Genomic DNA, 12,540 nt, shown 5'->3' with positions numbered 1-12,540 from the left:
CATTACGATTTAGAGGTGCAGAGATTGGTCAGGTCTGCTGAAATGTGTTCTTGGCCCACCAGGAAGAGCCAAGTTGTGCAGGGATCGTATTGTTGTTTGTCTTATGCACAGGCACAGCAGAAGTCCCAGGATGATAGGTGATGGAATTGAAAGTGAACATTTCCCTGGATCAAGGGGACCAGTTTTTTCACAAAACTAAATTCTTAACCAGGAATGTTTTTAAAAAGCTTCAGCAAAGAAATGGGAGTCATTAGTTGTGACTTCATCAAAGCAGATTTGTCTTCACCCAGTGGGCTGCGCTTAGTGCTGCAAGATACTGCACTAACAGCTCTCCTCACCAGGCTGTGGTGACTCCTCCACTGTTTCCCTTCTCCTGTCTCTATCACATTCTGCTTCCAGTAATGATGATGATGTCGTTGTTGCTGTATCTCTTTTAGGCTTCTAGAATAGTCTGAAAAAGCTTCTGTCTGTCCCTTTTTAAATATTAACTTCATGATGTTCTTGAAGCTACTTTGACTGCAGAGTGCTTTGATGTGTATGTGAAGTGTCAAGAGACTGGAGAGGCTGTTACTTCCATGCACCTGTTAATGCAGGGTGTCTCCAGAGGAGTCTGTTTTCCCTCTAACTCCAAGCAGTGAGATTGTATATAGCAACGCTGCCTGCAAACATCTGTTCAAACAAACAGTTTGTCCCCATCATAGCATTCATCCAAGGCAAAAAGCCATTGTGGATCCATGTTTCATAACCTAAAACTTTTGTGCAGCAATAACAACAGCGTCCAGACTGATTTGAGGGGAGCACATGTGCTAAAGCAGCTTTCTTAGGGGACAGCCAGGGTAAGGCAGTTAGTTGCTGTCTTTGAGGCTCCATTTCAAATGTCATTTGCTGATTTTGTAATGGAAACTGTAGGTATACTTTTCACTGTTGATTTAGACCCTGTTAGCTTGGCTTTGCTGTTTGAATTGCTCCCTTTTTTTGAGGATTGGATTTATGAGGTGGGTTGAAACCTCCAGTTTCAGCTATTTCAGCCCACTTACTCAAGATAATGCTCGCATTGTGGGGACTTGCCAGGGCAACGAGCTTTGGCTGAGAGGAGGAGAGTTAGCCAACTCCAGCTACTTCAGGCATGGGCAGGAACTGCACGGCAGGGTCAGGAACGTTCAGCTGTGCAGCTTTGGGAAGCTGTTGGACAACTTAGCTCACCTAAGTGACCTGTTCATCTGACTCTGTTTCCCTGCTCATCACTGCAGTGACAGATGAGGTTTCTGGGGACTGTTGGTACTTGGGGAAACCACCCCAACCAGAGGATAACACAGACTTTGCTCAGTGTATCAGTACTGTCTGGCAGTGGTGTCTGGAGTGTGTCTTGAAGGCCAGATCAGACCTCCAGATCCAGGTTTGTGTGCTCTAGTTGGGACATTATTCCTGCAAGAGCTGTGACACTGTTTGCTTTTGCAGTTGCATAACACAAACACTGAGTAAGATTCCTCGGCTCACAGCGCGTTGGCATTTCATGAATCTGAGGAAGAGCAGCAATTCTCATCACTTTTAGGGACTGAATGTACTTCGTGACTGGGGACTGCCTAGGCTGGTAGCTACAGCAAGTGTGAAAGCAGCACGGTGAACTTTTAGCTAATTGTCATTATTTAGGCTTAATATAATCATAAGTTCTGTGTGTTTTAGCCCCCAAAGATTTTTCCTTTTTTCAATCCAGATCACTTACTTCATAGTATTTACATTTAGGAAATTGATCTTGCTAAACTGCTTGGAAACCAAGGAAAATATCCTGTAATAAGTTCAAACTTAGCTTTGATGCCAGTTGAATTTAAGTGGCTTGTGTTACCACAAATTACAGTTGTCTGTAAGTCTCATAGAAATGCATGCAAACCCCCTTTTTATTCCTTTTATTCCCTCTTTCCTTTTAAGAGAGCAGAGAAGCTGCTGCATCCAAATGTGAGAATCGTCTGAAATTTGAAGTCTTAAATTAAATTTCTGAGTTTTGCTATCTGCAATAGACTAGTTAAAAGTACAGCACCTGATCAGCCTTTATTGCTACTTAAAAACCTGTAACTGGAATTCTTTTTCTCTCATGCCTTGGCTGATGATAGCACAGATGAGTGACTTTTGATCCCTTCCTTATGTGTAATTCTGACCTGTTTATGTATTTCGTTTTTGTTCTAGCTTTTACAAAACTGATCACAGTAAATGGCCAAGAATATCATCTTCAGCTGGTTGACACTGCTGGCCAGGTAAGTTATCTTTCTTTGAGTCTTTCTTCCAAGTGAAGACAACAGATACTCATACTCTGTTGAGCTTAGTTGGTAGTGACTGTGCATTCAAAGGTGCAAGTTAACTTAAAAATGATCCTGACTTGTTGTTTAGTCACTAAAGAACTTTTTCTGTAGTATTTATTTAAAGGTTTTGGTTTGTGTTTTGTTACTGGTTTTTTTTTTTTTCCCCTATCTATTGAATTAGTGCCTAAAAAAGGGAAGAGGGAACTGCCTTAACACTGATGTCCCAAAAGTTCATCAGTGGCTTGTGTGATATTTACAGAGTAAATCAGCAGTCTTGCTTTAGATAAAAAATGGCACTTTGATAAACCCTGGGGAAATTTTTCATGGCTTTTTCCTATTTGTGTGCTCCAGCTACACCAGCATGACTTGTATCCATGAAGCAGTCATGGGCAGCAGACAGATTCATGTAGGTGGTACTTACTGAGTTACCAATAAACTGCTGCAGTTTGTCTGCATTTTAATATGATGGTTCACATGTGTGTCTGAGCTCCACGTCATGACAGGGAGCAAGGAGGAGACAGGGAGCACGTGTCCTGCAGCATGCTGGGGAGCTTTGGGAAGTTCAGGTGTTCATTATTTACAGGTACAGGTGTTCATTACATGGTGCTGCTTGGCTGAACCTATGTACAGGAGTGCTGCATCTTTTGAGAGACTCTATATTAGGGAAAATGACCATCAGGGACCACTAAATCTCCGTATTTTTATCCTAAAGTTTTTTTTTGTGCTTACATGCCCTTGCCTTCGTGATCTCATACTATGCCTCTGGATTTTTCCAAACTATGAGTAGTGCTAAACAATGTTAGTGTTGTAAAATATTCTGCTAGTACTTGAGGCTTTAAAGCTGCAGGACGCCTGCTCATAGCTGGGAGACTATTCAGAAGGGTTGTAACCTTCTAGGTATGTTTGATTGCTTTCTTGGAAGAGAGCTGTGTGACTGGGGAATTGCCATGCTGTGTTTATATGGTGTCAGCCCGTGGTGCTCATCAGCAACACATGTAATCACTCAGAGGTGTCTGAGCACAACACTGGCCGCACGTTCCGGGGCAGGATTGCTGGATGGGGAATGCTCTGCAGAGGAGAGGGAGGGTGAGAGAGGGCCAGGCTGAGGAGTGTGAGCAGCAGAACGAGCTCCATAGGTGTCACTCTGTGCCATTGAGTGCACTTGCATTACAGCTCCAATTGTGTAGCATAGTGATAAAAGAAGAATTCCTCTCTGGGGAGGAAATTGCCTTCTGGGAAGGCAGCATGACTCACCACTAACATACCTCTATTGCTGAGGATTAATTTAATGTTACACAGTATTGTGGAACCTAAATAGCTTATTTGCCAGCCTGTGGTTATTTTCAGATTTAATTCTTCACGGAATGATTTTAACTTTGATTTCTGGCTCACAGGGTTAGAGGGGAGAGATGATGTTGGGTTATGGAAGGTGTGGCTTGGACAGATTTCTTTCTCAAGTCTGTCTTGCTTAATGGCCCATAGGGAGTCCTCACGTGTATACAGTGCAGCAAGAATTGTATTGTAGACACTTTTGAAAACCTGGCTTTGGCTTGAAAAGTTGTAGCAATGTTATTTTATCACTTGAAAAATTTCTTTATTTGACCCGTAAGTTCCAGGGAGCATAGCAGCTTTTCTTCTTCTTGTAACAAGCTAAAAATAAAGTCATGAATTGGGAACAGTTGAGATTATGGCACTTATTTTTCTTGGTATTCCTCTTCTGTCCTGTGCCTCTGTACTTTCCTGGTTATTTACTGAGCTTTGTGCAGTTTAGTTCAACAGGGGTCTTGATACAGGGTCACAGAAGAGGAGTGTAAAAGGAAATCTTACCTAACACCAAATTCAGCTGGGGCAGTCCTGGGAAATTCCGGGTAAAGTCAAGCCACTACAGAGTTGCACTTTCACCTGTTTTACACAGACTTAGCTCAGATCCCTTCTGTATTGACTTTGGGATTTCACATCCAGCTGGAGTGGCACTTTGGCATTTCAGAGAAGATGGGGGGGGGCTGCCCTCACTGTGTAGCAATAAAGGCAAATGAGCGCAGCTTTTGCCAAGTGTTATTCTTTCAAACTTTTTTTGGCTGGATCTGTGAATTTGATTTTATGAAGAGTTTTTCCTCTTCTGCCAGTGAGGGAAGTTTGATTCCTTTTGGCTGTCTAGATTTAAGCTGTGTGATTGCACTGCTCTACCTGTTCAGCCATGACAATAAACAGAGAGGTTATTTGATCTTCAGCTAAAATTACCATCCTCAAAAGCATTGGTTTAGCAATTTGAGAACTCATACATTAGGAAGTATGGCTCTTGTCAAAATGGAAATGTTTCCTGGGAATATCTGTTGGAAGAGGCTTTTAACATTGGATTCATAATATTTGTGTTGCATTACCTGCAATATGTCAATTTTGTTTGCCTATTTGGTCAGTCCCTTTTCTAGAGGGGTAATAAATTCAGTAATTAAGTTTCTGGTGGTTTTGTCTGGGTTTTTTTATTTATGCAAACACTTGTCATATAATGTAAACTTACAGTTGTCATAAAGCAACTAATAACTGTATTTTTTGCATCTCTAGCTGGTAAGCATTAGCTGGTAAGCCACAATTATTCGCTTCCTACCAGATTCCTTAGGTAATTTAGATGTGATCAGTGTCACTTGAAATTACAAACTGCTAGATCCTGTTGTCAGCTGTTGAAATTAAGATTTTGAAATGTATCACCAGCAAGATAAGAGGTGTAATTGCTAATTAGTGGTGGGACAGAGTGGATGTTTTGTACTAATACAAACAGATAATTAAGCAGGATAAGAGGATTGGGAAGAGCTTCAGCTCATCCGTAGTCTTAGAGGGAAGAAAACATAAAAGCTGTAGATTAAATTGTTGCATATCCAGACTGACTTCTAGCTTTCTCTTGGTTTGGTAAAGATGCCACATGTGACATCATGATGAAAAAATTCTGGAAGTGCTACCTATACAAAATGTCTTAGAGATATGACCAACTTACCTGATGGTGATCTGATGGCAGCAAGTTCTGAACTGTGGCACCCTTAATTTTAAATGCAATATTCTTTCCACAGGATGAATACTCCATATTTCCTCAGACGTACTCCATAGACATCAATGGCTACATTCTTGTTTATTCAGTCACGTCAATAAAAAGGTAATAAAATCTGTTTGTGTTCTTTTCTTTAAATATTTCCTGGGTTTAGCTCCTGCCTCTGGTATATTTTATGTGTGATTATTCAATTAATCTCTCTTTCCCTTAGAAGTATAATAGGAGTGAGTATTAATGTTTTTTCAGAAACGTCCCCTCAGACCCATATGTCACAGATGCTTCTCAGAATAATGTGCAAAGTACCATTAAGAAATGAGATAGTGTTAAACTACACTGTTTTGAGGTGTAAGTAAAAGTACAAAGGATTATTTCAGAAATAAGTAGAGTTTATTGGTCTTGCATCAGATACAATGGCAGACTTAAATACAAAGCTAAAGGGCACTGTACATTTATGTGAAGTACCCAATTTGTTGCTAGGTCATTCCTTCAGCCTTGTAGCTTTTTACAGTACTGAGATTCCTTTGACTTCTTGTCTTGAATTGTCCTGATTAACCATAGAAATATTCATACAAACAGCAACATATGACTTTTGGACTGTAAATGCACTCTTGGCATGCTGCAGCAATTAATCTTCCCTGAAGGTTGTCCCAGAGAATCTCTCTTGTCCTTGCTGTTCCCTGTCCATTCTGACACAAGGACAGAATCCGTCTTACCTGGAGACAGGCAAGACACATCGGCCTTTGTGCGACTTTGTCATCTTCTGTTATTTCCTCCCTTCCTCTGGTCATCTTGCTTTGTTTAAATACTGGTTATCCTTGAATAGGTGTTGATTTTCTAATATTGTACAGCATCTTTATTAGGACAGCTGAATATTTTCTGAAATTTTTGTTTGAATAAAGTGATTAAGACCTTAGACCTTCCAGCCTCATCAAGTACGAGAGAAGTTGATGCTTCCCTTCTATTTTCAAAGCAGCTGGTGAGCTTTTTACAAGTGCTGAAGTGTTTCATATATTTTGCTCTGAATCAAACAAAACTGGATATTTCAAGCTCTTTGATAGAATGTCATAAAATACAGGTAAAGCAACTTGCCTGTTGGCTCTTTTTCTTCTCAAAGGAAGGATACAGTCTGGTTATAAACTTGTGCTTCTTGCAAGGTCTTTAATGTCGAACAGATTTCACAGTTCTTCATTCTTGGTTTTCATCTTCAGTTCTGAAGTAGAGAAGGGCAAGCATGTGTTAGGCTTTTATGTGTGTCTAGAGATACTAAACTACCAAACTGTTGGGTCTGAGTTTTTTAGTGAGAAGTTCAGTGGTGGTGCTGATTAACTTGTATGAAATAGGAGTCAGTATTCTCTGCCCTAAGTAGACAGTGGTCCACTCCTAAAGCAAATACAAAGGTGTTCACTGATATATGGTACTTGGAGGACAGAAATGCCTCTGACTGAAACCAGTGTGCATCACTCAGAGGATTCTGCAACCTGTGCTGTTCCCTGTTTGGCAGCTGAAGGACATGTTCTTTCTCAGCCACTGCAGTTGTTGCCTCATGGTGTCTTGAGCTCAACAGGTGAAGAAATGAACATCTGATGTTGTGGTAGCATTCAATCAGTTAAACCAGGTTTTTATGGTAAAAATACAAACAGGACAAAACAGAGTGAGGCTGTAGGTCAAAAGTCTTTTCATCGCTATTTAATCTTGATCAGTTTATTATGAGTTTTTATTGTTGTTGTTGTTATTTCTTCCTTAAAATTTCGAAGTGCCAGTGATCCTGTCTTATTCAATTCCTTGTGTTCTGTATCAAGACAGTGTTAAGGTGATAGGAAAGATCTTCCACAATACTCTGGTAGCTTCGATGACTTGCCCAGACAATGAGATCACAGTCACCATCTGTCCTGACTTCTGTCAAAGTGTGTCTATTGATCCAGCTGGGCGAGAGCTTTGACAGCAGACTTAATAGAAATGCTCTTTTTAAAGTTACCATGTTCCCTGCTAACCTCCAGTGGGAAGTTTAAATAGGACTTGAATAAAAGCTACTGGCCTACATTTTTCATATTCCCAGGCTCTCAGCAGCAAGGTTACTGGAAGGCTTTTGCTCTAGTTCAGCTTAATTAAATTCCAATTTTGTATCTTGCTAGGTTCCATGATTTTGTGTAACACATTTATCTGACAGCTAGTAATGGTTTTTTTTTTTGTATTTCACACATTCAACTGTTTGCTGTAACCCATTTGCTTGACAGAATTGGATGGGACCTCTTATGGTCTCCAAATCTCAGAGTTTCACAGCTTGATGTGATGGTGCAATTTTTGGATTGGTCAGTCCTTGCTCCTTTTTTGTCCTTTCTCCTTTCAACATTATTAATTTGGAAAGCTTTCTAGAACATTAGTTGGTCAAGCCAGTTTCATTCCTGGCAGTTCTTAGCAACTTGTTTCTGTGTCAGAATTGTGTTTGAGTTTAAACAGCACTTCTCCTGTGGTTTCCACCTTGATCTGTTAACGTGGATCAGTTTTTTATTTGTAGTATTTTCACTAAAAAAGGAAGCTTGTGCACGATCTCAGACAGGCAGATAAGTACCCAAAGTGGGGAAATGGATAACCTAGGTTGGACAAGAGCACTTGGCAGCATTGTGCATGGGAGCCTCAGGTGAGGAGTCGCCAGGGTGCTGTGGTGTTTTTCTGGCTAAGCTGAAAACAACACACCTAACAGGAAAGGGAAGCAGGGATTGTACTGTCCTAGGGATTCAGTTAGCCTGTGGATAGTGTGCTAAGATCTTTCCTCTTGCTTCAGACTGAGAAACAGTTTTGTGGTCTGTAGCAGATGTCTTTTTGGTAGCATTTTTATTCTTTCAGTTTGCAGGGTCACTGAGTTTGTGCGTAGCAATGCCTCTCGACTCTGTCACAGCCAAGCTCCATTCAACTCATGTTTCCTAAGTAATTATGAGTGTCTAAGGCAAGTTCTCAAGACTAGAATTTCACTAATACCTTCTCAGCATAAGCTCCTTGGGTCCCTGAAGTCCTTTCATTGATTCCACATTTTCGTGTAATCTGTAGTATCCTCCTTGAGTTACCAGTAGCAATTTGTGCCAGACCAAGTCACGCTTATGTTTACAAAGAACTCATTTTCTTGATAGGATACACTGAAATTATTAGCTGAGCATGGAGAAGCATTGTGTTCCACACAGTCTCAAATATTATTGCTGGAGTCTGACAAATTGACCTACTTGACAGAAAATCCGTCTTAAATGTGGTACAGTTTATTGTTCTGGAAGTGAGAGGTTTTAATGCTTTGAATGGTGTTTTTAGGCACCAGGTCTTTGATTGCTCTGAGCTGGAAGCGTGTTTGAGTGCTGCTCTATTTTTAAGAGTTTCAATTCTAATTGAAATGCAGTGCAAGTCAAGACACTGCCTGGAGCTAACAACCTTGGAAACTGGAAAAGTTCAGGTCCCTTTTCTGTTGTCTAGTTGCGTGTCTCATCCCTGAGCCTGTGCCTCTCTTAAAACAAATCCGAGCTGTGCACTTCATGTACCAGCATTTTTTCTGTAATGTAACCAGAGGAGCACAACATCTGCTCTTCAACCCCGTTTGTAGCTTGTTCTCCAAAGTACTGAATGTCAAATGCAGTGGATTTTGTTAGTGAGGTTTTTGACTTGATATTTTATAGTACTGCTTCTTACCTTCTGTCATCCAAACTTCACCTATGTGGTAGGGGAACAGACAAAGAGTATTTGAATAATCATTGTTTCAGTGCCATCTTGCTAATCAGTTTACTCACTTCCCATAGAAAATCAAAATTTTGGGCTCCTTTTGGCTTTTACAGAAATAAAACATAATTATTATATATGAACTAAATGTGCTTTAAAAAGAATGTGTTCTTTTAAGATGGAGCTTGCCTAACTAATTACTTTTTCTTCCAATTTGCTTTAATTTGACATACTCATCCAGGATTGTTGGACTGCAGCAGTTAAATTTCTCACTGCTGATAAAAACCAGATGAGAGGTGGGAGGGACTTGGGGTGATTCTGTGTTAGATGCATCAGTCCTGGGTAATGTTATTTATTTCTGCAAATACCATAACTGGGGAGGCTGTAAGAGTAGGCTCAGGCTGGTCTCTGCTGCTGCTGGGACCAGTTTGCTGTTATTACAGAAACGGGTAGGACTTCCAGCATCTTTGTAGTTGTGCATACATAGAGTAAGTTTTAAACACAACCTACATATGCATTTAATTGCTTGTGTATTGGGTATTGAGGATAAACATCAGAGTGCATGTGTGACTTCATCCCTTTATTTTGCAGTTTTGAAGTGATAAAAGTTATCCATGGCAAGTTATTGGATATGGTGGGAAAAGTCCAGTAAGTAGTGACACTTTCATCTCATTTCATTGCAGGCATGTTGCTAGTGCTTTGTTCAGTATACTGTAACTGTTCTGAAGTTCTGAACTTTCTTTCACAGAATACCCATTATGCTGGTTGGAAATAAAAAAGACCTGCATATGGAACGGTATGTGAACTCCAGAATGTGGGAAATGCAAGGCAGCAGCCCACATTCCTGTGGCTGCAATGCGCTGGGTTTGTTCTTGGCTTTCCAGAGCCAAAATCAAATTGTAGGTTAAAATAAGTTACTGGCAAAGGAATTGTGTCCAGAATGTGAACTCCAAGCCATGAACTTCTGTTGTAATGTTGACTTTTTGCTGTGAGGTTCTAGAGACAGTCATTAACACACCGGGTTTTTTTCAAAGTAAGTAACAGAAGTGTATTTGTCACAAGAGCAATACAAGATGATATTACAGATTATGAAAACAAAGCAATACTTTGGGACAACTGCACTTCTGGGTCACAGAGCAGTTTTACCTGGCCCAGAAGTGCATTTGGCAGCAGCCAAAAGCAAATGCTTTGGATCAGACTTCACAAGACGTTCTTATTACAATGCACTTAAGTGTTTTGGTACTCTGAGGTATTTCTTGACATAGCAGATTCCAATTCTTCTGCAAGTTATGAGAAACATATTTTTCTTTCTTTGGTCAGGGTGATCAGCTATGAAGAAGGGAAAGCTTTAGCAGAATCCTGGAATGCAGCTTTCTTGGAATCCTCTGCTAAAGAAAATCAGGTAATGGATTCAAGAATCACTTTAGTCAAATAGCAGTGTAATGGATGACTCAGAGTTTCACTAAATAAAGGAACCTAAAATATTTGCATGTACTGTACAGATATTTTGTGTAGATGGAAGCAGAATGGCTGTGTGCACTCAGGTTTATGTACACAAGTTTTTCCCTGCAACTGTCAATGGGAGGAGGAAGTGAAGAACTGTAAGTTCAGCTTCACTGAACATATCAGAACATATAGTGACAAACTAAAGCTCAGATCCACAGGGTGGGTGGAACAGGGTCTGTTACCTTAAATAGGAGTCACTGCTGGCAGAGCAGTGATTTGATGTAAAGTGATGAACCTCATGTTTTAAGGTCCTGGGCAGGCTCAGTCTCTCTAATGGGGGAATAATCATTTTGTCTCATGTTTATGGTCAACAATGCTACAAGTTATTTGAGTAAAGTTGGATTTTCCCTGAAAGAAAGACTTGGATTATTTTTTTGGCAACAGATATGGAACACTTGGAGTTAGTTTATCAGTATTTCTCTTTCTGGCTAAGGCTTGCATTAACCTTGTCAAAACTGGGCATGATGGAGGCATGAAATTTCTCAATATCTTCTCTGTATGCAGGAGAGCTTCAAATGCATACCAAGGGAAATCAAATTGACAGTGTAAAGAATAAACCTGTTTAAAATGTCTGATCCTTTTTTTTCCCACCCTTTTTTTTTTTAAATAACTTAATCTGGATTAGGCAAAGCTGTTGCCTGTGCTTTTGAAAGGCATCTTCAATATGCTCTCCTGCATACAGAGAAAATAAAAAGAGCACAAGATGCTCCTTGATTTGCATTCTCTGTCCCAAGCATCAACTTTTGGCATATGTTCACAATGTGTAACAGTGCAGCAATTGATATCCAGCAGAAGAATATCTTACTGATAACATTTCTGGAGTTTTTATTGTTCTTGAACCAAGAAGAAAAAAGTCATGTTTATTTATGTAAAGAAGCTACAAGCTTTGCAGGATGCTTGGTATGTCCTGTGTGTTAACTTGCTGCACTGACACAGTCTCCTCGACTGCCATGTATTTGTGCTCCTGTATTAAGTTAAGCTGCCAGCTGTAGTTTATGTATCAAACTTGGTACCCTTCAGGGAAATCAAAATGGGAATTGTATATCAGATATTCAAAATCCTGAACAGTCCTGTACAAATCCCACCCAAAAAATCCAGAAGTCCTGTGCATTCTGGCTGTCAAAGGTCTTCCTTTCTGCAGGATCCTTCAGAATAGTGATTGCAGGTCGCTGTAAATTCTGTTCCTCTGGATTTAGCAGGAGGTTGTTAGAGGCAGGTGCCTGAACACAATTCCTGCTTCATGCCTGCTACATAATACACTTGGTAAATTTGTCCAGCTTCAGAAGTCTGGCAGATCAGATGTCACTTCTGAGATGGGCGCCCGCAGCATGTGACCATCCTTCAGGCTCTCTGGCACGTTTCCTTCAGAGGCTTGGGATGCGTGGAATAAAGTGTGAAGGAACCCAACACTGGCACTGCTGCCTCAGTCTTCTCACACGTTTCCAGCTCCAAAGAGGTGGAAGATTGAGTTTTCAAAGCCAAGTGTGGAGTCTGGAGCTGTGAGGTGCTGGGGGAAGAGGAGACACCAGGCATTGTAACATCCCTCCCTGTGAGTTGGACCAGGAGCACTTCTGAACTCATTTGGGTTTTCTCCTCCAAATCCTAATCTGACAGGATCAAAAATGCTGATACATAGACTTCTGTCAGGACAGGGCATCTTTTCTTACTCTGAAACTGTCTGGTCTGGGGGGAAAGAGGGTTTGTTTTGAACTTGATAACAAGCTGTGTTGTCATTTTCCTGGTACTGAGTGTTCATCTTACGTAAGTCAACATTACTGGAAAAAGAAGTCTATTGGCACTTCTTGCATGGAGCTTCATCCAAATAATCACCTGTACTGGCGTGGTACAGCAAATGTAACTTGACTATGAAGATTAATTCCAAACTTCTTCCAGAAGTGCTTCAGCTTTTGTTTGTTTAACAGAAAGCTGGTTTATGCTTAAGGCATGAGTTGGACTGGATCAGGGATTTGGAACTTGAGCAGAGTTCAAAGCTTCTTGACTGGG

General features: G+C 40.6%; 1 protein-coding gene across 2 annotated transcripts in view; it reads left to right on the top strand.

The window, feature by feature from the left end:
• Positions 1 to 12,540, top strand: part of RHEB (Ras homolog, mTORC1 binding) — a 39,131-nt gene that overhangs the window by 22,470 nt on the left and 4,121 nt on the right. The window contains exons 3-7 of one of the 2 annotated variants that reach the window (XM_039549153.1): positions 2,182 to 2,249; positions 5,357 to 5,439; positions 9,622 to 9,678; positions 9,779 to 9,826; positions 10,351 to 10,432. In XM_039549153.1, coding sequence (XP_039405087.1) covers positions 2,182 to 2,249; positions 5,357 to 5,439; positions 9,622 to 9,678; positions 9,779 to 9,826; positions 10,351 to 10,432 — 338 coding nt within the window. The remainder of the gene's footprint in view (positions 1 to 2,181; positions 2,250 to 5,356; positions 5,440 to 9,621; positions 9,679 to 9,778; positions 9,827 to 10,350; positions 10,433 to 12,540) is intronic. The other variant, XM_039549154.1, reaches the window with a different exon arrangement.

The sequence above is a fragment of the Corvus cornix genome, chromosome 2, assembly GCF_000738735.6.
Source record: "Corvus cornix cornix isolate S_Up_H32 chromosome 2, ASM73873v5, whole genome shotgun sequence".
In the NCBI taxonomy this organism is placed as follows: Eukaryota; Metazoa; Chordata; class Aves; order Passeriformes; family Corvidae; genus Corvus; species Corvus cornix.
This window is presented reverse-complemented; position numbering and strand designations above follow the sequence as displayed.